General features: G+C 48.5%; 1 protein-coding gene and 1 pseudogene across 3 annotated transcripts in view; one reads left to right on the top strand and one right to left on the bottom strand.

The window, feature by feature from the left end:
• Positions 1-25,698, bottom strand: part of FBXO42 (F-box protein 42) — a 127,943-nt gene that overhangs the window by 29,838 nt on the left and 72,407 nt on the right. For 2 of the 3 annotated variants that reach the window (XM_069579298.1, XM_069579297.1), the window contains exons 2-4: positions 20,555-20,821; positions 17,912-18,028; positions 7,692-7,826 (exon numbers count right to left, since the gene is read on the bottom strand). In XM_069579298.1, the coding sequence (XP_069435399.1) occupies positions 7,692-7,826; positions 17,912-18,028; positions 20,555-20,804 (502 nt within the window). In that variant the 5' untranslated portion in view covers positions 20,805-20,821. The remainder of the gene's footprint in view (positions 1-7,691; positions 7,827-17,911; positions 18,029-20,554; positions 20,822-25,698) is intronic. The other variant, XM_069579299.1, reaches the window with a different exon arrangement.
• Positions 1,054-3,121, top strand: LOC138434461 (heterogeneous nuclear ribonucleoprotein R pseudogene; annotated as a pseudogene).

The following is a 25,698-nucleotide window of genomic DNA, read 5'->3' as shown; positions in this document are numbered from 1 at the left end:
CGGCAGCCCACCAGGCTCCTCTGTCCCTGGGATTCTCCAGTCAAGAGCACTGGAGTGGGTTGCCATTTCCTTCTCCAATGCATGAAAGTGAAAAGTGAAAGTGAAGCCAGTTGTGTCTGACTCTGCGTGACCCCATGGAGGGCAGCGCACCAGGCTCCTCCATCCCTGGGACTGTCCAGGTGAGAGCACTGGGGTGGGGTGCCATCGCCTCCTCCGAGATTACTGCTACCATTTCTTAACTGACCTCATCTCCACACCTGCCGTCTTACAGTCTTCTCAGCAGCCTAAGAGACTAGCCATTTCACTCAAAGACTGTGACGAAGCCCACAGAGCCCTGAAACAGCCAGAAGCCTTGGTGTGCGGCAGCCTCTCCTGCATCAAGCTCTCCGAGCGCAGCCTCCTTTGTGCACTCCACTCCAGCCACAGAGGACCCCTCATTATCCCCGGACTGTCCCAGGCACACGTCCGCCCCAGAAGCCCCATGCTGCTCGCTCTCTGGAAGGTTCCAGATGCCCACGCGGCTCGCCCCGTGCCCTCCTGTCTGTGCTGTGCTGCCGCCGTCTCTGCGAGTCTGCCCCGACCCCTAGTTGTGGTCTTCCCTGTTCCTCATCCCCCTGCTATGCTCGAGCGTTGTTTCAAGAGCATTACTCATCTTCTCTTATGTTATGTACTTGTCATTTTAAATTGCCTTCCCTTATTTGTGGCTCAGCCGGTAAAGAACCCGCCTGCAATGCGGGAGACCTGGGCTTGATCCCTGGGTTGGGAAGATCCCCTGGAGAAGGGAACAGCTGCCCACTTCAGTGTCCTGGCCTAGAGAACTCCACGCACAGTTCAGGGGGTTGCAAAGAGTCGGAGAAGACCGGGCGACTGTCACTTTCCTCCATTTGAGTTTAATCTCCGTTAGGGGCACGATTTTTGTCTTTTTATTCACTCAGGAATCTCCAGCATCTGAAGGAATACTGGGCAGAGAGTAAGCAATCCCTGATTATCTGCTGCATGAACAAAATGAAGAACGAGGGAGGGGGTGGTGCGCACGCCATTTCTAGTCGTTTTCAAAGCGCCTCGCGCTGGCTCTCACGGGCCGGCCACCGGCCGCAGCTCTGCCCCGCAGCATAATAAAATGGCTAACCGGGTGAACGGTAGTGCGGTACAGTTAAAAGCAGAGGAGGAACCAATGGATACTCCCAGTGTAAACCACACAGAACACTCCAAGACACTGGTAGAGGCAGGCCTCCCTCAGAAGGCGGCAGAAAGGCCTGATGGAATATTTCAGACAGGGTTGGCAGTTTACGTCGATCTTGATGAAGGGCAATTGATGCTCTCAGGGATTTAATGGGGAAGGAGCTCTGTCTGTACTACAGCAGTTCAAGGAAAGTGACTTATCACATGTTCAGAACAAAAGGGCACCTTTATGTGGGCTTCTGAAGACCCACAGGCAAAGGGAGAAACAGGGGAGCAAGGCGCAAGAGTCCACGAAGGGACCTGACGAAGCAAAGGTCACGGCGTTGCTTGAAAGGACCGGTTATGCCTTGGCTGTAACCACAGGACAGAGGAAGTATGGTGGTGCTCCCCCAGACAGTGTGTGCTCTGGTGTGCAACCTGGACTTGGAACAGAAGTCTTTGTAGGTAAAATACCAAGAGATTTATACGAGGATGAACTGGTGCCCCTTTCTGAAAAGGCTGGTCCCATTTGGGCTCTGCGTTTATGACAGATCCACTGTCTGGTCAGAGCAGAGGGTCTGCATTCATCACCTTCTGCGGAAAGGAAGCCGCACAGGAAGCCGGTGAGCCGTGCGGCAGCTATGGAATTCGCCTGGCGAACACCTCGGAGTGTGCATTTCTGCGGCAAACAACAGGCTTTTTGTTGGATCAATTCCAAAGAATAAAACTAAAGAAAACATTCTGGAAGAACTCAGTAAAGTCACAGAGGGTTTGGTGGATGTTATTCTCCATCATCAACCCGATGACAAAAAGGAGAGTCGGGGGCTCCGCTTCCTTGAGTATGAGGACCACGAGTCAGCAGCACCAGCCAGACGCCGGCTGATGAGTGGAAAGTGGAAGTGTGGGGAAATGCAGTCTCGGCTGGATGGGCTGACCCTGCGCAGGAGCCAGATCCAGAAGTCACGGCTAAGGTGAGAGTTTCATCTGTGAGAAACTCGGCTACTGCAGCGACAGGAGAAATACCGGAAAAGTCATTTTCTGAATTTGGAAACCTTGAAAGAGCGACGAAGTTGAAAGATTATGCATTTGTTCATTCCGAAGACAGAGGAGCAGCTGTTAAGGCCACGGGTGAAATGAATGGCAAAGAAAGAAACAGAAGGAGAAGAGACGGAGACAGTCTCAGCCAAGCCACCAGACAAGAAAAGGGAAGCGCGCCCAGCTGCGAGGCAGGCCCCCAGGAGCGCTGCGCATGGAGGCGAGCACTGTCGCCCTCCCTGCGCACGCCACCTCCAATCAGAGGTCGGGGTCGTGGTCGGGGGAGAGGTGGATACGGCTACCCTCCAGATTACTATGGTATGAAGATCACTATGATGATTACTATGGTTATGATTTCACGACTATCGTGGAGGCGATGAAGATCCCGACTACGGCTATGATGATGGCTATGCAGTAAGAGGAAGAGGAGGAGGAAGGGGAGGGCGAGGTGCTCCACCACCACCAAGGGGGTGGGGAGCACCACCTCCAAGAGGGAGAGCTGGCTACTCACAGAGGGGGGCACCTTTGGGACCACCAAGAGGCTCTAGGGGTGGCAGAGGGGGTCCTGCACAACAGCAGAGAGGCCGTGGTTCCCGTGGATCTCGGGGCAACCGTGGGGGCAATGAAGGAGGCGAGAGAAAGGCAGACAGGTGCAACCAAGCTGACTCCAAGCGCCGTCAGACCAGCAACCAACAGAACTGGGGTTCCCAACCCATCGCTCAACAGCCGCTTCAGCAAGGTGGTGACTATTCTGGTAACTATGGTTACAATGATGACAACCAGGGGTTTTTTCAGGACACTTATGGGCCACAGTGGAAACAGACAAGTGAGGGCTTGAAAGTGATACTGACAAGATACGGCTGGCCCTAGATCTACACCCTTCAAGAAACTGGCTCATCTGGTTCATCTCTAAGTAGCAGTTTGCTGCCATTTGTATTTGGCTGAAGAAATCACTATTGTGTATATACGCAAGTCTTTTTATTTTTTCCTCTTTTCATAAATGCTCTTGGACATTATTGGGCTTGCAGAGTTCCCTTATTCTGGGAGTTACAATGCTTTTATCGTTTCAGGCTTCATTTTAGCTTCAAAACAAGCTGAGCACACTGTTAAAATCATGATTTTGCAGAACCTTTGGTTTTGGACAGTTTCATTTTTTGGATTTGGGACAGCTTACACAGAGGTATGGAGTATGCTGTAAATAAAAATACAAGCTAGTGCTTTGTCTTAGTAGTTGGAAGAAATTAAAAGCAAACAAATTTAAGTTTTCTTGTATTAAAAATAACCTATGATTGTATGTTTTGCATTCGTAGAAGTAGGTCAACTGTGTTTTTAAACTGTTATAACTTCACACCTTTTTGAAACCTGCCCTACAAAATTTGTTTGGCTTAAACGTCAAAGCCGTGACAATTTGTTCTTTGATGTGATTGTATTTCCAATTTCTTGTTCATGTAAGATTTCAATAAAACTCAAAAATCTATTCAAAACAAACAAACCAAAAAAAAACAAAATGAAGAGTGACCGCAGAACTACCTGAGCAGAAGGGCTGCGCCGCCTCCCCCCCGCCACCGCGGGGAGCCAAGCTTCCACCTCACACACCAGCCTCCCCAGAGCAACCAATTATTTGATGCCACCACTTCAATGTTTAAAGAGATCAAAAAAACAAAACTCTTCCAAATATATCTCCTGTTTTAGCAAATGGCCCCACTATCTACCTAAGTGTACCTAAGTCAGCCTTGATTGCCCTTCTCACCCTCCCATATCTAATCCATCAAGAAGTCCCATCAATTTTAACAGAAAAACTCAGCGCAGATTCACTCTCTTCTATCTCCACTGCTGCGACCCTGGTCCAAGGCATCCCATGCTCCCACCGCCGCTATTCCAACAGCCGCCTGTCTGTTCTCTCTGCTCCATCTTCTTGCCCTCCTTTAATCCACCTCTTAAATAGCAGCAGCAGCGTTCCTTACTTACACTGTCTGCAGGGCCGCAGCGCCCTTGGCGCCCATCTGCACCCCAGCCCCGCCTCTGCCGCCACCCTGCTCGTTACGCTGCGCCCACAGGACCGCTTCCCGCTCCTGCAACACGTCCTGCCCTCCGCAGGCGCCACCTTCCCCGCCCTGCACCCTGCACCCTGCACCCGTCATGTCGCGGCAGAAGAGGCTGTCTCCCTTGCTCATTTTACGTCTCACTCCTCGCTTCCTTTATGTGTTTACCGTTTCTTCCCCATTACAGTATAAGCTCCACGAAGGCAGGACTCACCTACCCTCGTGTATAAGGGAGGAGGCGGTGCCTCAGCGGAAGTGTCGGAGAAGCGCCACAGGTCCACCGGAAGAGCCGTCATCGCAACACTCATCACCACCCGCCTCCCTGCAGAGGCTCCTCCTCCTCTCATTTCCAAAGAAACGCAGGACAAGCTTTTGTTGACAAAACACATTATTTCCAACTGCTATGGACCGGGCTGCATCCTTCCCAAACCCACATGCTGAGTCTGAATCTCAGGGAGATAATCTGGTTTACAAAAAGAGGAGGAGACATCAGAACTCACTCTCGGCTACGTGGACACAGAACAAGCTGCCTGGTTCTCTGAGAGCCAGGAAAAGAGCTTTCCCCAGCCCCCGGACCTCAGACTCCTGGCCTCCAGAACTGTGAGAAGTAAGTTTCTGGGGCTGAAGGCCCCCAGACTGCCGTACTGTGTTATGGCAGCCTGTGCTAAGACACCAAGCCGAATGAGATGCTCCAGGCTCCTGCGCAATACAGCCAAGCACACAGGTGAAAGGCGCCTGACACAGCAGCGCTCTGCACCGAGACTCGGCTCCCAGTGCGAACTGCTCCGCTGTCTGTGTGATGCTCTCTTCCAAAGAGCTACACCTGAAGACTGAGCACGGGGACAGCTGTCACTCTGGACGCGCTTCATCTGCAGACACTCAAATGCTGGAAGACGTCGCATCTGGTACCAAAGGGCAGTAGGCAGCACCCTCCCCTCGGGCACCATCCAACTCACCCACCTCCAAGCGCTCAAATGGGCGAGTCAGGCACACCAAGACGTACCAGCAACTGTGTTTTATTCAGAAAGAATCACTGACGTTTGACTGGGACTCGTGACAGCATAGAGGAGCATCCCAGGCAACCTTCCCACGGGCTCTCCGCCTCAGTGAGGCTCCCATGTGTTTCTGTGTGAACGTGCTCAGTCGTGTCTGACTCTCTGTGACCCTGTGGACGGTAGCCCGCCAGGCTCCTCTGTCCGTGGGGTTCTCCAGACAAGACTGCTGGAGTGGGGTGTGATTTCCTCCTTGAGGGCTCTTCCCAGTCCAGGGACTGAACCCACACCTCTTGCGCCTCCTGCACTGGCAGTGTGCCACCTGGGAAGCCAGCAGTCTCACAGGACTCCTAATTAAGCTGCTGGCTTCTTTCTTAAACTTAAACTAGACATTTCAAAGAGCTCAGTCCCCACTCCCCCCACCACCCCACAAAAAACTAGCCTCTAACTGTAGATCAGAGTGATCCAGAAACTAGATTCTTTGAGATATTCTGTTAGAAAATTACTTTTAAACTTCTAGGAGCCAATATGTTTTAGAAAAGGGAACAGTCCAACACTGTGTTTCTTTTTAAAATTCAGATCAGTTATAAAATCTGCATTACAAAGACAGTTATTTCTCTGATACTTCTACCTAGGGGATTCAAAGTATAGTCTTTAAACTTAGTAGTTAACAACAACAAAAATGCCATGTTTATCTTGTAAAGAAAAATAAGGAAAAATAAGCAAAGTAGATGCCAACAGGCTATGAAGGTCCACAAGTCCACATGTACAAGAAAGAGCAAGACCCACACCAAATTGTCGAAGGCATAAAAGTGTTCATTGCTCAAGTGGCATTCGACTCTTTGCGACCCCATGGACTGGGGCCCGCCAGGCTCCTCTGTCCACGGGGTTCTCCAGGCAAGACTACTAGATTGGGTAAGCCAGTCCCTTCTCCAGGGACTCTTCCTGACCCAGGTCTCCTGCACCACAGGCACCAGGGAAGCCCCAAAGGCATGAGCTTGGTCACGAAACAGAGAAAGGCGGTATTGGCATTTTGTTACTGGGACATCAAAGCTGTGAAATGGGGCCTGGACAATAAGTACAATGGCAATAAGATGCTTAAGCTAAAAAGACCCTCTGCATTTTAGAATCCATGATTCTAAGTATTCATCAACGCTGTGTTAAGTGCAACAGGGGTTACAAAGTGCTAGAAAGAAAGAGAAATGCTCCAAAGTACAAAGTTCTGAAGGCTCTAAAACCGTCTTAACATTCAAAGCATTTTAAAGCTTAGCACCCTCTCATCTTTCCGATAACTTCCCAGGGTCCCACGTGCTCACGCCCAGCCCCCGCTCTGCGCGCCTGCTGCCACTCTGTGCTCCCCTCCCCGCCGCCTGCCGCAGAGGAAGCAGCAGGGGCTACCGCGCTGGGGAAGCAGCGCGCAGCGTCCTCTCATAAAAAGATTCTACGCGCCTGGCTGAGACATTCAGAGCAGTCATCACAGGAACACGGGGAAACACAGAGCAGCTCGCTCAGCTCGCTTAAAATCAGGATCTTCTGATCCGCTGCACACTTCGCCCAGAGAGATACGGTCACTTGGTCATCGTTACATGCAGAATTGGTGATTTTTGCCAGGAAATGAAACTGACGTCGCCTCACTCTTAGTCCAGTGCCCTTTCTAATATACCATGTTGCCTTCCATTTAGTAATCAAAGCAAACAAGACCTAAATAAGTACGATGAATCGCAACCCTGCAAGGCCAAAAGAAGACTGTTTGGGAAAAGCTTGCCAACAAGCTGAGCAGGGCGCTTCACACTCAGTGGACGCCATTCGCCCGTCACCCGAGCCCTCCAAGCCTGTAACTGCATTTTCCAGCCACTCCGCTTCGCGTGCAGAAACAACTGTGTGTGCGCGCGCGTCTTTCTTCCCCAAGAAAGGCGAGGTCAAAAGAGAAAGTGTCCCGGCAGCTCCCTGCACGGACTCTGGCACAGTGGGGCAATGTGGGGCTGCACCAGCTGTGGAATCTCCCCACACTCCTGCGCAGTTAGGAGGGGCCAGCAGAGGCGTGTCCACACACTCCCCAGACACCTGAGCTGGCAACAACAGGCGACGTTCAGAGACCTCAGCCCTGGGACAGTCGCTTCTGTCAGCCAGCCACAGTTCTCACCACGGGCTGCTGTCTTACTTCAGCTGCATACCAAAGAGCAGATCACACCTGTGCAAGGACTCGCGAAAGCCGCACAAATGAACTCACACAGCAGTGCAGCAGTTCCGGCCGGGCGCCAACACTAGCGAAACAGTAAAACTCAGAACGAGTACAAAGGCCGTACACAAGCATGTCACTCTTTAGTGTTTACAAGCAGATCTGGCAGAGGACCTGGGGCCCCAGCAATCTGTTCTTGAGACCAACACCAAAACGATCATGAGTGTCCGTGCAAAGCGAGTTACCTGGTGAGGGGGCAAAGAGCAGCATGTTCTCTCTCACCTGAAGCCAAAGGTCGGATCCACTCTTTGCTATTTAGGTCAAGTCGCCAGAGGTCATTGAAGGCAGCATTGCAACTGCTCTGGGTACAGCCTCCAAACACATACATAGACTGATTAGCATCATAATAGCACGCACCTAGAAAGAAAACAGGCAATGAGCAACTGGTGTCGGATTTGGAAGGTGCTCTAACACGGTAACTGCAGTCTGTATCTTTCAAAGACCAATCATTTCACGCATGTCGTAGCTGTTACCAGGTGCCAACCTTCCTATAACCAGCCTCGTGTCTTCAGCTTCATCAACACTACATTAACCTTTAAGGACCAGAGAGAAGCTATGGAAATGTTATTTCTGAGCACACTAAGCAGGCTGCCGATGATATTACATAAGAGCATTATTCTAGCAAGAGCACACGAGAACGTGGATTCAGACTGCTCAATGAGTGGAGGGCCAGCACAGCTCCATGACCAGCCTGAGCCTATACCGCCATCCTCGCGGGCCAGAGGGGAGTGGCACTGCCAACGGCGGGCTCTGGGTCCTCCCACCGCTCCCCGCCACTCCTCTCACTGCTGTTGCTTTCAAATGAGATGTGAAGAAACAAAACAATAAACACGACTTTCTATGAAAGAGAATCACAGAAAATAATTTTAATCAATGCCACAAGGTAACCACACATACGGAGCCAGAGTAGCTTGGGGATCTCGGAGGTCGTGTGGTCCCGAAACCACCAAGAGGGAAAAGCGTGAAAGTCATTAAGCTCCTAGGTGTGTCCAGAAGCCACCAAAGCTGACTGTTCGGTGCTGAACAGAAAACCAACGCATAAGTAAGTACCACGTGAAAAGCACCAGCGTCGGCCTTGCCTGGTGGTGCAGCGGATAGGAACCGCTTGCCAGTACAGGGGACACGGGGTCACCCCTGGCCCGGGAAGACTCCACATGCCTTGGGCGACGACAGTCCCGCACCACGAGTGCTGGAGCCCCAGCTGCTGAGCCCACGCGCTCGGAGCCCCGCTCCACAAGAGAAGCCGGCGCACAGCAGCAGAGACCCAGCACGCCAGAAGCACACACACACTGTAAATAAGTCAACAAAGAGCACCGAGGTCTCTAAGAAACGCCTTTTTAACCAGGTGATCATATACACCTCACCAGCAGACACTATTCTGAAGGCAAAAGGCGGGCTGTGAGAGGGGCTGTTCCCCTAACACCAGGAAGACCAGAGCCAGGGCCTGGACAAGACACATGGAAGCTCAGCTCCACCACGCTTCCCAGAGGGCGCACGCAGCCTCTATCCTGTGGGAGAGATGGCCATGCTCCTCACAGCTCTGCATTCACCATCCTGGGTTTTAGGGAAAAGAGCGGAGCAAAACTATTCATCCATTCCATGCACATCAGTGGGAAAACCAGACCTCCCCAAGGGAAACTAGGCTAAAGCATTAAGCATCACGGAAAAGGAAGAGGAAAGGGAAAAGAAACTCAGAGGTTCGGCCCACTAGGGCGGCATGGCTTTGGTGATCACCCAGCCCATCGGTAGGTCCAGCTCAGTTCCGTCCACCACTGTTCTTAAGATCTCTTCTGAACTCTGGCACCATTACTCAAGCTCAGAAAAAGGGAAGTGCTGCTGCCATAATTACCTCTTGTGATACACAAACGTTCTGGGAATAACCCTCCTTTCCTATTTTTTCTAAACTCAGCCCACTTGATAGGCCTTTAAGGACTCTCCACACTAGGAAAGCCACATCTGAAAATTGGATGAGTTAAGAGATAATAAAAGCAATGTGTTCGGTCACTTATACCCTGTAGCCTCAGCCAGTGGAAGGAGTGAATCCGAAACATCTGACCTCTGCTGCTGCTGCTGCTAAGTCACTTCAGTTGTGTCCGACTCTGTGCGACCCCATAGATGGCAGCCCACCAGGCACCCCCGTCCCTGGGATTCTCCAGGCAAGAACACTGGAGTGGGTTGCCATTGCCTTCTCCAATGCAAGAAAGTGAAAAGTGAAAGTGAAGTCGCTCAGTCGTGTCCGACCTTCAGCGACCCCACGGACTACAGCCCACCAGGCTCCTCCGTCCGTGGGATTTTCCAGGCAAGAGTGCTGGAGTGGGTACCATTGCCTTCTCCGATCTGACCTCTAACAATGCACAATAACAGAGCTACAGACTTTTCAAATTAACAAAGAAATTAAAGAAACTAGAGATATTAGGAAATGAAATGCCGTTTAATCGTCAACAGGCTCACATCTGCAGAACACTTAATTACTCCCAGAACTCAAACATGCTGCGATGGAATACGAAGGATGACATGATTGCACGCTTCCCACTACTCTCTTTCTTTTTTATTTTCTGATGGTTTCATGCAGCTTGAGGGATCTCAGTTCCTTGACTAGGGACTGAACCTAGGCCCCCCACCAGGGAATTTCCCCTCTGACTTTCTTTGCCTTGAAAACAACTTGCAATCCATAACTAAACCAGCTTTTACATTAACACCCCAATAAGAAAGGCTACTGAAGAGTGTAATCCTGGGAATTCCTTGGCAGTTCAGTGGTTAGGACCTCATGCTTCCACTGCCCCCTAAACTGTGTGGCCCCCCAAAAGGGAAAATTCTATGTAATTCCATTGCTCATGTTTCAGAGTTGTTAACCACTGCAAATAACAATGGATCGAGTTAGATGACATTCAACAAACAAAAAGGATAATCACTGAAGCCACGCTTTAATCTCCACTAGAGCCATTAAGCTTCCAGTATCTTGGTCTTTTTATACCTTTTTTGAACTAGCTACTCCAACAAATCAGGGCAATTTTAAACTGACCTGACTGGTGCCCAGCATAAGAGAACATTCTATTCCTCTGGATAATCCAGAACCCCAGAACAGAAATTAGCCACGCCCCTTGTCTTCTGAAACTCTAACTGAGGTCCATTATAACAACATTTGATAAGACAGATCCATGATTTCATAACTAAACCAGTCAGGGGCTCATTTATGTCCCACTATTTCTCAAAGACCAGCTCTTGGCAGCTGCTTAAAGAACACGGCGCCTTTATTTTTCAGAGGCAGCAAACATTCTTCTGCTCTGTTTGGATTGAAAACCTAGCCAGCAGCTGGCCCCGTGAGGCCTTCGCCACGTGTATTCCAACCCTATACTAAACTAAGGCAAATGGCATTTTCCTGGTCTCTTTGAGCAAACAAAGGCTCCTGGAAGAGGAAGACACAGCCCAAACTCTATGCTAAGCTGATGGGACTGAAACGACAAGTTTCACACACTGTATTTTCAACATCCAGCAGGCGTTATCAACAAAGCTTGGAGAGGAAGAGAGTCAATTTAGGCAGCTATGTTTAGAACTCAGACATAATGAGAATGAGAAAACAGCCATCAATAATACACTCAAATATTTTAAGCATCCTATTGAACCATGTTTGTCTATTTTTATTTAAGACGCTGACGTGTTGGCCTGAGTGGGGGTTGGGGACCCAACAAATTCAATGGGCCTTTTAGAAAAAACTAAGGATTTAAGCAAATACCAGCGCTCAAGCAGATATTTCCTTTCACCAAAGTTCTCCACCCAAACAGAACATTTTCCTTTCAGAACACGCAGACCATTGGAATGTGCTATACAGAAGTTACTGTCCACTGTACGGTATGATTTCCCTGCTAAAAAAATATTAGTAACATTGAGAATGTGATCATTCCAACTGCTAAATCTCTTCAGATTTTCTGAAATGTGCTTGACTGCTCCATGAACAACTCCTAAAGTCACACGCCTCAAGTTAAAATCTAGGAATTCCTATTTGAAGACAAATCCAGCACTCACAATCACACACACAGTAAGCACAGTTTTCAGTGTTCTGAGTAGTTTCCTGCTACACTCTCATTCCCTGAAGTTCAAGGTCGCCCAGTTGTTTCATACTTTCCATGGCGCCTGGTAGTCACTGAATGCGCACGGAACTCCGACTTTTGCACTTTCAGAGGTGAAGTTCCCTTGTATCCTCTCTCGTCTCCAGGGAAAGGTCCTGAGGCATTTATCCCACGCTTAGGCTGTCCCATGTCTAGCATCTACACGCCAGGACATACGGGTAAGGCCTGTAATTGCATAGCTATGGAGTAAGACGGGTTGGTTACCCAGTCTGGGCCTGCTGGTGTTGCAGGAGCGAGATTAGCATGTGTATGGAATGACTCGACCATATATGCAGCCTGAACACCAAAAGGCTTTTCAAAACATAGTGCTGGGGACTCAACAGACCCCTATGTCCGTCTGAAGGGACATTCTACCTTAGCCAAGAGCTGCAGCTCTGGCCACACAAACACTCATCGAGTGACTAGGGGAGCTGGCTCCATTTACTTCCCCTGCATTTTCTGTCTTGACTTTTACATAAGAAAGAAGCTCTATTGCTCATATCTTTGTTACACAATTCCACAGAATTGACAGATGTCAACTATGAACCGGGTGTTCTGAAAGGGGCACAAGATGTCTAAGACATGGGACCAGAGTGTCCCCAAGGAGACAAGTACCTTGTGGAGGAAACACCATCATTGTCGTTATCGCTCTGCAGGTTAAATATTTCTACAATGTTTCCTCAATTAAATCTCCTCGTAACCTGTGCACAAACAGAATCCGTTATACGCATTTTCTGGAAATGTGGATCAGAGAAGCCGAGGAACCCGCTTCCCAAGTCTAAAGCTCTTCTTTGCCATGTGGTCTCCTTGCACAAAGAATTACTGTAAAAGGCAGACGGTCATAAGCATTAAGAGGAAGGTATGGAGAGCGTACTCAGGCAGCACAAGCAGAGAAAGGGAAGAGCTTAATCTCCACACGGGGCAACTTGAAAATAGCGTGAAAGAAGGTGGCTTTCGGCTTTGTCTCCTAGATGGGTTTTAGAGGTCAGGGCATTTTCTGTCAATTAAGAAAGGGGGAACATATCTAGGGGCTAAAAAGGAAAGGGAGGGGAAGGGAAATGAAATCAGAGCATCTAAGCAAAGCCACCAAGTAGGGAATTTCAGACAAACACAGAATCTTGTGTGGGTGGAGCCTAACTGCGTAAGGATGCCGCAGTGAGTCAGGCTGAAAAGGCAGGCTGGGGCCTCGAAGGCCACCGGAGGGGAAGCTTCCACATGCAGTGCAGAAAGGCTGAGGCCTTTTGGTAGAGGAGTTATACGGCTGGCTTTACGTCTTAGATTTGCAGTGCTTCCCAGCACGGGGTGCCTGTCACTCTGAACAGGTCAGTTCTTTGAGTGCGGGATCATCCCATTCACTACAGGACATTCAGCAACCCTGGTCCTTGCCTACTGCCTGTGGTACTGTCCAGTCAAGACAGTAAGCAATGACCTTGCATATTTCCAAATGCCCTAGGAGGTGGCACTGTCCCAGGTTTCAGGGACGGCTGCCAACAGTGTCTAGACCAGGTTCAGATGAAGAGACAAGGTAAGAAGACTGTTTAGAAAAGACTTAGGGGGACTTCCCTCTCGATCCTCGGAGCAGGCAGTGGCACCCACTCCAGTGCTCCTGCCTGGAGAATCCCATGGGCGGAGGAGCCTGGTGGGCTGCAGTCCATGGTGTCGCTGAGGGTCAGACACGACTGAGCGACTTCACTTTTACTTTTCACTTTCCTGCACTGGAGAAGGCAATGGCAACCCACTCCAGTGTTCTTGCCTGGAGAATCCCAGGGATGGAGGAGCCTGGTGGGCTGCCATCTATGGGGTTGCACAGAGTCGGACAGGACTGAAGTGACTTAGCAGCAGCAGCAGCCCTCTCGATCCTGTGGTTAAGACTCCACGCTTCTGCAGGAGATACAGGCGTGATCTCTGGCCGGGGAAGTAAGATGCTGCAATGCGGGAGGGAGAGAGGTGAGGGAGGAAAGGAGGAAGAAAAGACTTAGCAAAGATGGGATGATTAAGTCATAAGCGTGAGTAATGAAAGATCTGAGACAGACTGCAGAGACAGAACAGGGTCAGCAAGGTTCGACTTCTGTTGCTGAGGGAAGGAGAGGAACTGAGCGTGAAACCAAGCTTTCAAGTTTGTACAACAGAGAGAATGATAGTGCCGTTCATAACTTAAGGAGAGAAGAGAATTTGGGGGGAAACTATGCAATTTGGTGATGGGCAGGGAAGCCTGGCATGCTGCACTCCACAGGTTTGCAAACAGTCGGACACAACTGAGCGACTGAACTGAACTGAATTCTAGGTTCTGCTCAAAATCCTTCAAGCTAGGCTTCGGCAGTATGTGAACTGAGAACTTCCAGGTGTACAAGCTGGGTTTAGAAAAAGCAGACGATCCAGAGATCAAATTGCCAACATTCACTGGATCATGGAGAAAGCAAGGGAATTCCAGAAAAACAACTACTTCTGCTTCATTGACTACACAAGCCTTTGACTCTGTGGATCACAACAAACTGTGGAAAACTCCTAAACATATGGGCGTATATACATTTTACGGATGAGGAAAGTGTCGATCAGAGCAGCCAAGGAACTTAATTCCCAAATCAAAAGTTTTTCTTTAGCATGCAGCCTCTCCTACACAGATAATTATGGTAAAAGGCAGATGGTAATAAACATTAAGAGACAGACTACCTTACATGTCTCTTGAGAAACCTCCGTGTGAGTCAAGAAGCAACAGTTAGAATCAGACATGGAACAGATGACAGGTTCACAATTGGGAAAGGAGTTCAACAAGGCTCTATATTGTCACCCTGCTTATTAACTTACATGCAGAGTGCATCACGTGACACGCTGGGCTGGAGGAAGCACAAGGTAGAATCAAGACTGCCGGGAGAAACATCAACAACCTCAGATACACGATGGTACGGCTCAAATGGCAGAGAGTGAAGAGAAACTAGAGTTTCTTGATAATGGTGAAAGTAGAGAGTGAAAAAGCTGGCTTGAAACTCAACATTCAGAAAACGAAGATCATGGCATCTGGTCCCATCACTTCATGGGAAATAGATGGTGAAACAGTGGAAACAGTGGCAGACTTTATTTCGGGGGACTTCAAAATCACTGCAGATGGTGACTGCAGCCATGAAATTAAAAGACGCTTACTCCTTGGAAGGAAAGTTATGACCAACCTAGATAGCATATTGAAAGGCAGAGACATTGCTTTGTCAACAAAGGTCCGTCTAGTCAAGGCTATGGTTTTTCCAGTGGTCATGAATGGATGTAAGAGTTGGCCTGTGAAGAAAGCTGAGTGCCGAAGAATTGATGCTTTTGAACTGTGGTGTTGGAGAAGCCTCTTGAAGGTCCCTTGGACTGCAAGATCAAACCAGTCAATCCTAAAGGAAATTAGTCCTGGAAGGACTGATGCTGAAGCTGAATACTTTGGCCACTGATGCAAAAACCTGACTCACTAGAAAAGACTCCGATGCTGGGAAAGAGTGAAGGCAGGAGGAGAAGGGGAAGACAGAGGACAAGATGGTTGGATGGCACCAGCAACTCAATGGCCATGGGTTTGAGCAAGTTCTGGGAGATGGTAAAGGACAGAGAGGCCTGGCGTGCTGCATTCCACGGGGAGGCAAAGAGCTGGATACAACTGAGCAATTAAACAACAAAGGGTTCCAACACTACTTGTTTCAAAACACCATCCTCAGGCTTCCGTTGGTAGTTAATATTTAAGAAGCCACCTGGCAATGCAAGGGACACCAGTTCGACCCCTGGTTCAGGAAGATCCCACGTGCCTCAGAGCTCCTAAGCCCGTGCACACCACCACTCAGCCTGCATTCTGGACCACTCGAGCCCCACCTACTATGCCACGGCACTTAGAGCTGCTCCAAGCAATGGAGCCCGGGCACCACCTCCAGAGCGAGCCCTCTTCCTGCGGCAACAAAGGCCACCACAGGCAGGAACAAATGAACCTCGTCTCCGCTCCTCACTCCAAGCACCTGCAGATAACTGAAGCCACCCCTCCTCCAACAATAAATACTGGACCTAATATGGATCCTCCCATCATTTCATTGTTTTCAGCAAGGATTCATCTAAATTTTACTGCAAAGTATACATCTATGAACTCCTGAAAACATTTGAGACTCTTTCAAAACTATTTTTAGCATCATAACAAGTAGCAGCAGCTGAAGAAGCAGTCCTTGTCTTTTCGCTGCGCTGCCAGCTGTGCACACGGTGCCCAAGTGGCACCGGGGGACTGCTACAGCTGACGCTCAGGGCAAGGGCATGCACGGCACGGCCACGCTCACAGGCGGAGACCAGCGGAAGCCAGTCCTGACCGCACAGACCCCCCAACGCGTCTCACAGACACCTCCCTCCCCCGAAGTCCGAGCAGCGTACTTTTGAGATCTACTGCTCAGGGGGTTTACAACAGCAAGAGTAGAAACAGCTCCCCAAGAGAACTGACAGCAGCCAACACCTCGACTCATTCCTCTGATCTGCTCAGACTCAGTTCACAGACGGCAACGAGCCCTCACGTTTCACTGAACACCTCTGGACGTGAGGGCGCGGCGTATGGTCTGCGGCAGCCAACCTCCAAGAGACTGCCACGGGTCCCCACCGCCTGGCACTGCACCCTCGGTGAGCCCCGGTGTGACCCACAGGACAGAGCAGAAAGGACGGGGCTCGCTTCAGAGGTCAGGTTGTAGGAAACAGCACGGCTGCCAGCTCAGCGTCTCTGTGTCTCGCTCGGATCAGTCATTTCGCAGGAAGCCCGCTGCCAAGTCGTGAGCAGCTCTGTGCAGAAGTCCACGCGGTAAGGAGCCGAGTCTTCTCTCAACAGTTACTAAGTGAGCCTGGAGACAGACGCCCCAGGCGTCGCTGGAGCGCTCAGGGGCCGGGAGCCCTGGCTAACAGACTGGCTGTAACCTCATGAGAGACCCTGACTCAGAGCTTCCAAGCTGAGCTACTCCCAAATTCTTGACCCTGAGGAACTGTGAGATAATAAACCTTGTTTTAAGTTGGTAACTTTGCGAGTAATTCTTACGTAACACTGATAACCAATAACTCTCCTTCCCCTCAAATTTCAAAATATGGCTTAAAAAAAGAGACACAAATATAAAAGTTAACAGTGAAAGACAATATGAGTTAGGTGCCAAATCAGTATTCCAGACAGAAGTTCAGATCAGGAAAATTTTTTCTGTGGCCCAGAGAGTTGAGAAAAGCTTTCCCCAAAGAGCTAGAGCTTAAACTGAGCTTTCAAGAAGAAGCAGGCTTCAGCTAAGCGGACGAGAATACTCCAGGGAGGAAGAAATGAGCACAGCAAAAGGACACCTTAAAATGAGGTGAGCTCTTGGGAAAAGTCACGAGATGAAGAAGTAAATGTAGAAATAAGTCGGCTTAAAGACGGTTTTAAATATGACTAAGTTTAGCTTTTACCACTGGACAGACACTCAAGGTTTCTGAATAGGCAAGTAATATAACTAAAGCAGTAATTCCGAGAACTTTCTGAAAGGCTTCCCTCTCTTCTCAATGAACTTTTGTAAAACCGAATATGTGAACACCTTTACTGGCCTCCAGCGCAACACAGCTCAGGCTCACTTCCACGGTGGACAGGAACCAACAATGGGCTTCCCCTGGTGCCTCATGGCAAAGCAGTCGCCTCCGGAATGAAATGATACTGGGAAGTCCCTGGCGGTCGTGGTTAGGACCCAGTGCTCTCGTTGCTGGGGCCTGGGTTTCATCGCTGGTCAGGGAACTAAGACCCCACAAGGTGTGGGGCCCGAGTCAAAGGAAAACATACGTAAAGTGGCATCTATAAAAATCAGCTACAATGGAGAGTTAATTCCAGAATAAGTCGGAGCTCTAAATTATGTCTATTTGCCAGAACATTTTATTTATAATTTTATTACTTAAATTTGTATTTTATAATCAATATCCTTCATGTTCAGAATTTGTGTGTGACCCCAGTCAAATTCCGTGTTTGCCGAACACACACCATGTTAAAATAGAGAGCTCTTGCTAAACTGAGGCTGCTCCCGAAGCAGGGTCACAGAAGCGCCCTCACGCGCACCTTCCCTCCACCCTCTCTCACCCGATGTCAAGTGTTTGGAAGCCCAGGCCCTCGACCTCTGGAGTACAGACACTGGGAAAACCCAGCGGAAAAGCAGAGCATAAAATTGCACCACAGAGCCTACAGTACTGTTAGGCTCACGCTCTTCCCTACTCTGGCTGTAAAATTAATATGAATCCTCATTTATATTCCCTTCATTAAAAACGTCAGACAAAACACAAGCCTCAAAAATAGTTTTTGCAAACATGACCGCTGGCAAGACGGGACCTGCTTTCAGGATAAATACTTACTGTGTGAGAACCGCTGGGTGATGGGGGTCCCGGGATAAGGGTATGTCCGACTCTCCCACTGGATGTTTCCTTCCTGAACAGCCTTTATGAAACCATGGTAACACTGGTGAGCTACACCTAAAGACAAAAATAACCAATGCCTCAGCCTGGACTCTTCACTTATAAACCAAACTATTAAAACTGAATCTATTGTCTTATCACTTTTTTAAGATGTAAGTTTCTTTGGGGAACTCCAGATTTCTTTGATTTTCTTTCATTCAAAGACAGAAAACAAAATCACATAAGCTCAAAACTGGAAGATCTAATCTTTAGATTTTACCAAGGTTAAATGACTCCCTCAAGGTGACAAAATCAGCTCACACTTTAACTCTGCTCCACTTATGCCACATCTTAAGGAAACATATCAAAATAATTGGTGCCACTTACTCCAAAACAAAGAGACTTGGGAGATAATTTAGTTTTGTGAGAAAAAATACAGTAAAACAATCTCTGAAATATAACTGCTGTTTAGTAAATACCTATGGTTAGACCACGGATTCTCTGTAAAACAAGGAGATAATAACTAGCTGACAGTGGATTATGAAATGATGAATTTATAACTGAGGAAAGCTGTTTAAAAAAAAAATCAGAGTTTTTACTATAATGCTGGATACATGTCATTATATACATGTCCAAAGTCACAGGATGTACCCCCTAAGGTAAACTGCAGATTTTGAGTGACAATGATACATCAGTGTTATCAATGCAGGATCATCAATTGTAAAACGTACCACTCTGGTGAGGATGCTGAAAGCGGGAGAGGCTGTGCGCGTCTCGGGGCAGAGGGTATACGGGAAATCTATGACCCGCGCAATTTTGCCGTGAACCCAAAAACCACTTAAAAAAAAATAAAGTTCATATTTTTAAAAAGTGAGAGCTTCATACTTCTGGAACAATCTGTTTTTCCAACACATGAAATTACTATCTTATTTCAAAGAGAAGCGTTTTGAATGAAGTGTACAATCAATTATTTACACTTTGAGAGAATGTCATTCTCGAATTTATGCCACCTTGTGGATCCTTAAGTAGGATCACAGAACATGTTTTCCGGTGATGACCATTCTCCCTTGGCTGAACTCACAGATAAGAACTGGAATATTAAAAAGACATGACCATTTTCAATGGGTGACCATACTGCCGACTATACACTGGTGAAGTAACACAAATTTTCAAGTCCTGGATTGAGGTGAGGCCGTAGTGAATAAAAGACAGAGACATAATGATCGAGGGGAGAAAACCCTGTGCTGGCAGTGACTCCCCCAGAAGATCCAAGACTGAACACTACGTCAAGGTTCTTTTCTCTTGAAAAAGAAAAGAGAAACGATAAGAATGCCAAGAATAAATAAGCATCTTTGATTAGATCGCCACCCCCATGTATGACTCTTCCTCCTCTATTTTCGAGGTGACACCATCCACCTCCGTAGTGCAGGGAGCCAGCCTCTCCTGCAGAGTCCACTAGCTCTGCAGCAGAAGCAGGCTGCGCACGCCGACGACACCAGGTGTGAGCAGATGCGCGCAGGCCCGGGGCAGCTTCCGCACAGCCGGAGGGCCCGGGGCAGCTTCAACTCAGCCGGCCCTTATTAGCCATTGAGGCTGCACTCCGGACAACTGATAAAGACCCTACTCCTCAGAGAACCTCTCTGGTTCTAGGAAAGATTTTAAGACTGATGCTGATCTAAACCTTTTCCCTCTCTCTTCTCTCTGGCTGCCTTGCTCACATCAGCAAAGAAAAAGTCAATACAACCCTTGCTTTGATCAAAGACTATTCAACTGGCTTGGCCATCTTCATTAAAAAAAAAAAAAAAGGCCCTTTCTACCTAAAACAAAAATGACTGTTATTAATTCAAAATACAGGGGACTGCACTGATGGTTCAGTGGTTAAGACCACTCTCTAGCACAGGGGTGCAGGTCTGATCCCCGGTCAGGGAGCGAAGACCCCACATGCCTCACGGTCAAAAAACCAAAAACAGAAGCAATATTGTAACAGATTCAATAAAGACTTTAAAAATGGTCCACACAAAAAAGTTTTTGAAAAAATATATATAATTAGTAACTTCAACATTTAGTTAAAGCTGAAATCTTGATTAGAAAATGGAGGGGGAAAAAGGGAGAAATACATTTTAAAAAGTAAAATACACACATAGGACCTGGGCTGTTTAGACATAAAATCAAGCATCAAATGCTTTCATAACTCCACATCTACCATAAACAGCTACTTTAAGCTATTCACAGGTTGCTAGGTCAACTGCAAAGCGGTCACGACAGTCTTGGCAATGTGAGAGTTGTATGGAGGTTAGCTCTTACCGTCAATCCACGCTCATCCCTACTCTGCCTATTCCAGAATAATGCAGTTTACCGGATCAACTCCAGGAATATGCAGGAAAGAATCCTCATTTTAAAACTTCAAGCTGGATTAAAAACTACAGCATTCAAGTTGTTCATAAAACTAGGCAGGATAAAGAGAAAGGAAAATGTCCAGGGCGAACTGTCTACCGCTGTTTCAGAACCACGGTGAACGGAAGGGAGGAAACAATCAAACAGAGATTAAAAATCATTCAAAGAAATCTTAAATGGGTAAATAAACCTGTGCCCTTTCCAAAGTACCTTTAATCAGTCGATACCACTGCTTGCAGACGAGGGCTGCAGTTTTGTGCTCCTGGTATGGGGAGAGGAAGGACAGGATATACTCCAAAACCTCTTCTGGCAGCTCAGACATGGACCTGTTATGCCGAGTCTCCTCGGCCTCCAGCGCCGCGCGGAGCTCCGCATCTTGCTCCATGGCCCCTTCCAGCACGCTCTCCTCTTGGTCCACAGCCATGAAGCTGTCGTCTTCGCTGTCCGAGGAGCTGGCCATGACATCCCACGTGACAGCTGCAGCGGGAGAGAAGCACATGCCAGGGCACACTTTCTCAAGTTCTGAACTAGCTCAGCGCTTGCAGCCACGCTGGGCACGACCTCTTTCAGATGCTCAGAATGAAACCTGTCCTTTAGCACTTCCCCACACTAGCCGCGAGCGACCTTAATTTGTCAGGCACACCTCAAATGCCAAGCCCATCCCAAATATCTAATAAATCTCTAGAGGCTTCTGATAGTGCTTTTTTCCCTCTTCACTGAAAACCTAGAGTGTCAGCCAAGTTCCGGTACAACCATAAAACCAAAAGACTTGTTCTCAACAACTCCTCTAACTCAAGGGCACGGTCCGCAATAGCAAAGGGCGCAGCAGCTAGTTCCCTTAGCCCGAAATATGATTCAGGACCCAAACTTAGGAGAAGAAACTAACGGTGCACCCTAGGAGAGTAAAGGAACACTGAGGATGTGCGGATAAGAAATGATAGGGTGTTTCTTTTAGCTTTGATACAAGACAGTTCACTTAAGAGGATAATAAATGTTCTAATAACAAGCTTAACTAGTGTAATACCAAATACAAGGCAATATTTAAAATAGGAAACATCGAAACAGATCTGAGGAGCTAAAAGCTGAAAACACTCTAAATACCCGTCAACAAGAGAACAGATAGACCGTGCTACGTCCATGCGAGAGAGCCCTGTGGGGGAGGGGCCACAGACACTCGGGGGCAAATCCTGACGCGGAGCGAGAGGCAGAGTAGCACATACTACATGTCCAACCTGAACATGAGGCAAAAGCCACTGACGTACAATGTCTTAAAAACTGGGAAGAGTGACCGCAGCAAGAAGAACACGAGTCAAAACTCACGAAGTTGCTCCTGACACAATGCATCTGCCAAATTAGCTACGATACTGCAACGCGTCCTAACCGAGTGGCTGCTGGCGAACCGATGGTGATGGACAACTGGGGGCTACTGACAAGCAGGGGAGCGGCCTAAATGCTCACGGTCGGGAGAGGGGAGCGGTGGCAGAGGACGGGCAGCAGCAATCCCCGCCATTCCTCGGAAGCAGGCAGGAACTGGGACGGGTTTACAATAAACTGTGTTAAATAAAAGACCTTAGACAGCCACCTCTGCTCTACTGTGAGTGAACTCCGTTCCACGTGCTTAACTTGCTAGAGGAAGGCCTTTCCATTTTCAGCCCTAACTCCTAGGCTGAAGAGTACAGTCACATATCAAAGTGACTGTGCTACCCAAGGCAATCTACACACTCGATGGAATCCCTATCAAGTCACCAATGGCATTTTCACAGAACTAGAACAGAATTTCTTAAACTTTGTATAGCGACATAAAAGATCCTAAAAGACATAAATGAACAGCCAAAGCAATCTTGAGAAAGGAAAACGGAGCTGGAAGAAACAGGCTCCTGACTACTCTCCACGCTACGAAGCTACAGCAATCAAAACAGTGCAGAGCTGGCACAACCCAGAAACACGCAGGTCAATGGAGGGGACAGGAAGCTCAGAAGCAAACCCACGCCCCTCCGGCCACTGCATCTAGGGCAGAGTGGCGCTGGGAAAACTGGACAGCTATATGTAAAGAGATCAGACGAGAAAACTCTTCACCACCACGCAGAAAAACAGACTCAAAATGGATCAAAGATAAATGGAAGACCAGAAGGAAAACACGGTCAGACCACCTTTTGACATGAATCATAGCAATATATTTTTCAAGCCATCTCCCAGAGTAAGGAAAATAAAAACAAAAGTAAACAAATGGGATTTAATTAAATTCAGTAACTTTTGCACAGCAAAGGAAATCATAAACAAAATGAAAAGACAACCCAGAGAACAGAAGGAAATGTTTGCAAATGATGTGACTGACAAAGGGTTCAGTTCAGTTCAGTCACTCAGTCACGTCCAACTTTGCGACCCCAGAGACTGCACCACGCCAGGCTTCCCTGTCCATCACCAATTCCAGGAGTTTACTGAAACTCATGGGCATTGAATTGGTGATGCCATCCAGCCATCTCATCCTCTGTCGTCCCCTTCTTCTCCCTCATTCAAACCCTCCCAGCATCAGGGTCTTTTCAAATGAGTCAGTTCTTACATCAGGTGGACAAAGTATTGGAGTTTCAGCTTCAACATCAGTCTTTCCAATGAATATTCAGGATTGATTTCCTCTATGATGGACGGGTTGGATCTCCTTGCAGTCCAAGGAACTCTCAAGAGTCTTCTCCAACACCACAGTTCAAAAGCATCAATTCTTCAGCGCTCAGCTTTCTTCACAGTCCAACTCTCACATCCATACATGACCACTGGAAAAACCATAGCCTTGACTAGACGGACCTTTGTTGACAAAGTAAAGTCTCTGCTTTTGAATATGCTGTCTAGGTAGGTCATCACTTTCCTTCCAAGGAGTAAGCGTCTTTTAATTTCATGGCTGCAGTCACCATCTGCAGTGATTTTGGAGCCCACAAAAATAAAGTCTGACACTGTTTCCACTGTTTCCCCATCTATTTCCCATGAAGTGATGGGACTGGATGCCATGATCTTCGTTTTCTGAATGTTGAGCTTTAAGCCAACTTTTTCACTCTCCACTTTCACTTTCATCAAGAGGCTTTTTAGCTCCTCTTCACTTTCTGCCATAAGGGTGGTGTCATCTGCATATCTGAGGTGATTGATATTTCTCCTGGCAATCTTGATTCCAGCTTGTCCTTCCTCCAGCCCAGCGTTTCTCATGATGTACTCTGCATATAAGTTAAATAAGCAGGGTGACAATATAGAGCCTTGACATACTCCTTTTCCTATTTGGAACCAGTCTGTTGTTCCATATCCAGTTCTAACTGTTGCTTCCTGACCTGCATATAGGTTTCTCAAGAGGCAGGTCAGGTGGTCTGGTATTCCCATCTCTTTCAGAATTTTCCACAATTTGTGGTGATCCATACAGTCAAACTGTGATGCTGGAGAAGACTCTTGAGAAGCCGTTGGACTGCAAGGAGATCAAACCAGTCAACCCTCGAGAAAATCAACCCTGAATATTCACTGGAAGGACTGATGCTGAGGCTGAAAGCTTTAATACTTTGGCCACGTGATGTGAAGAGCTGACTCATTAGAAAAGACCCTGATGCTGGGAAAGATTGAAGGCAAAAGGAGAAGGGGGCAGCAGGGAATGAGATGGTTAGACAACATCACCGATTCAGTGGACACAAATCTGAACGAACTCTAGGAGATAGTGAAGGACGGGGAAGCCTGTCGTGCCCCCATCCATGGGGTCGCAAAGAGTCAGACACGATTGAGCGACTTAACAACAACACAGTCAAAGGCTTTGGCATAGTCAATAAAGCAGAAATAGATGTTTTTCTGGAACTCTCTTGCTTTTTCGATAATCCAATGGATGCTGGCAATTTGATCTCTGGTTCCTCTACCTTTTGTAAAGCCAGCTTGAACATCTGGAACTTCACAGTTCACGTACTGCTGAAGCCTGACAAAGGATTGGTCTCTAAAATTCACAGCTCATGTGGCTCAAAAAAAAAAAAACAAAAACCCAAGTGAACAAAGGGCAAAAGAGCTAAACAGACATTTCTCCAAAGAACACATAGAGACAGTCAAAAGGCACATGAAAAGATGCTCAGCACTGCTAATTATTAAAGAAAAGCAAATCAAAACTACAACAAGACATGATCTCACACCACTCAGAACAGCCGTCATCAAGGGAAAGAATCCGCAGGGAACTCCCTGGTGGCCCCATGGTCAGAGCTCTGTGCTTTCGCTGCTGTGGCCCTGGGCTCAGTCCCCGGCCAGGAAACTAAGTTCCTGCGGCACGGTCAGACAAACAAAGACATCTACAGACGGTGAACGGTGGCGAGGGCTGGAGACGAGGAAGCCCGCCTACACTGCTGGTGGCAGCGTCACTGGTGCAGCCACGAAGCACAACAGCAGGGAGGCTCGTTACAAACTAAAAACAGAGCTACCGCGCGCTCCAGCAATCCCGCTCCCGGGCATGCACCCGCAGAAAACACAGTGTTCACTCCAGTGTTCCCGGCAGCACTGTTCTCAACAGCCAAAACACGGACGCAAGCTAAGTGTCACTCAACAGACGGATGCATGAAAAGACGGGGCACACACCTGCCGTGGACTGCTACTCAGCCATGAAAAAGAATGAAACAATCCATTCATAGCAACCTGACGGGCCTTCCCAAGCCAGCCAGGGAAAGACAAACGCCACATGATGCTGCTAACATGCAGGATCTCCAAGAAAAATGATACAAATGGACGCATGCACAAAACAGTCACAGATCTAGAGAGCAAGCGCACGGGTGCCAGGGAGGAGACGGTGATCTAGAGAGCAAGCGCACGGGTGCCAGGGAGGAGACGGTGATCTAGAGAGCAAGCGCACGGGTGCCAGGGAGGAGACGGTGATCTAGAGAGCAAGCGCACGGGTGCCAGGGAGGAGACGGTGATCTAGAGAGCAAGCGCACGGGTGCCAGGGAGGAGACGGTGATCTAGAGAGCAAGCGCACGGGTGCCAGGGAGGAGACGGTGATCTAGAGAGCAAGCGCACGGGTGCCAGGGAGGAGACGGTGATCTAGAGAGCAAGCGCACGGGTGCCAGGGAGGAGACGGTGATCTAGAGATCAAGCGCACGGGTGCCAGGGAGGAGACGGTGATCTAGAGAGCAAGCGCACGGGTGCCAGGGAGGAGACGGTGATCTAGAGAGCAAGCGCACGGGTGCCAGGGAGGAGACGGTGATCTAGAGAGCAAGCGCACGGGTGCCAGGGAGGAGACGGTGATCTAGAGAGCAAGCGCACGGGTGCCAGGGAGGAGACGGTGATCTAGAGAGCAAGCGCACGGGTGCCAGGGAGGAGACGGTGATCTAGAGAGCAAGCGCACGGGTGCCAGGGAG

Source organism: Ovis canadensis, chromosome 2 (assembly GCF_042477335.2).
Source record: "Ovis canadensis isolate MfBH-ARS-UI-01 breed Bighorn chromosome 2, ARS-UI_OviCan_v2, whole genome shotgun sequence".
Classification (NCBI taxonomy): domain Eukaryota; kingdom Metazoa; phylum Chordata; class Mammalia; order Artiodactyla; family Bovidae; genus Ovis; species Ovis canadensis.
This window is presented reverse-complemented; position numbering and strand designations above follow the sequence as displayed.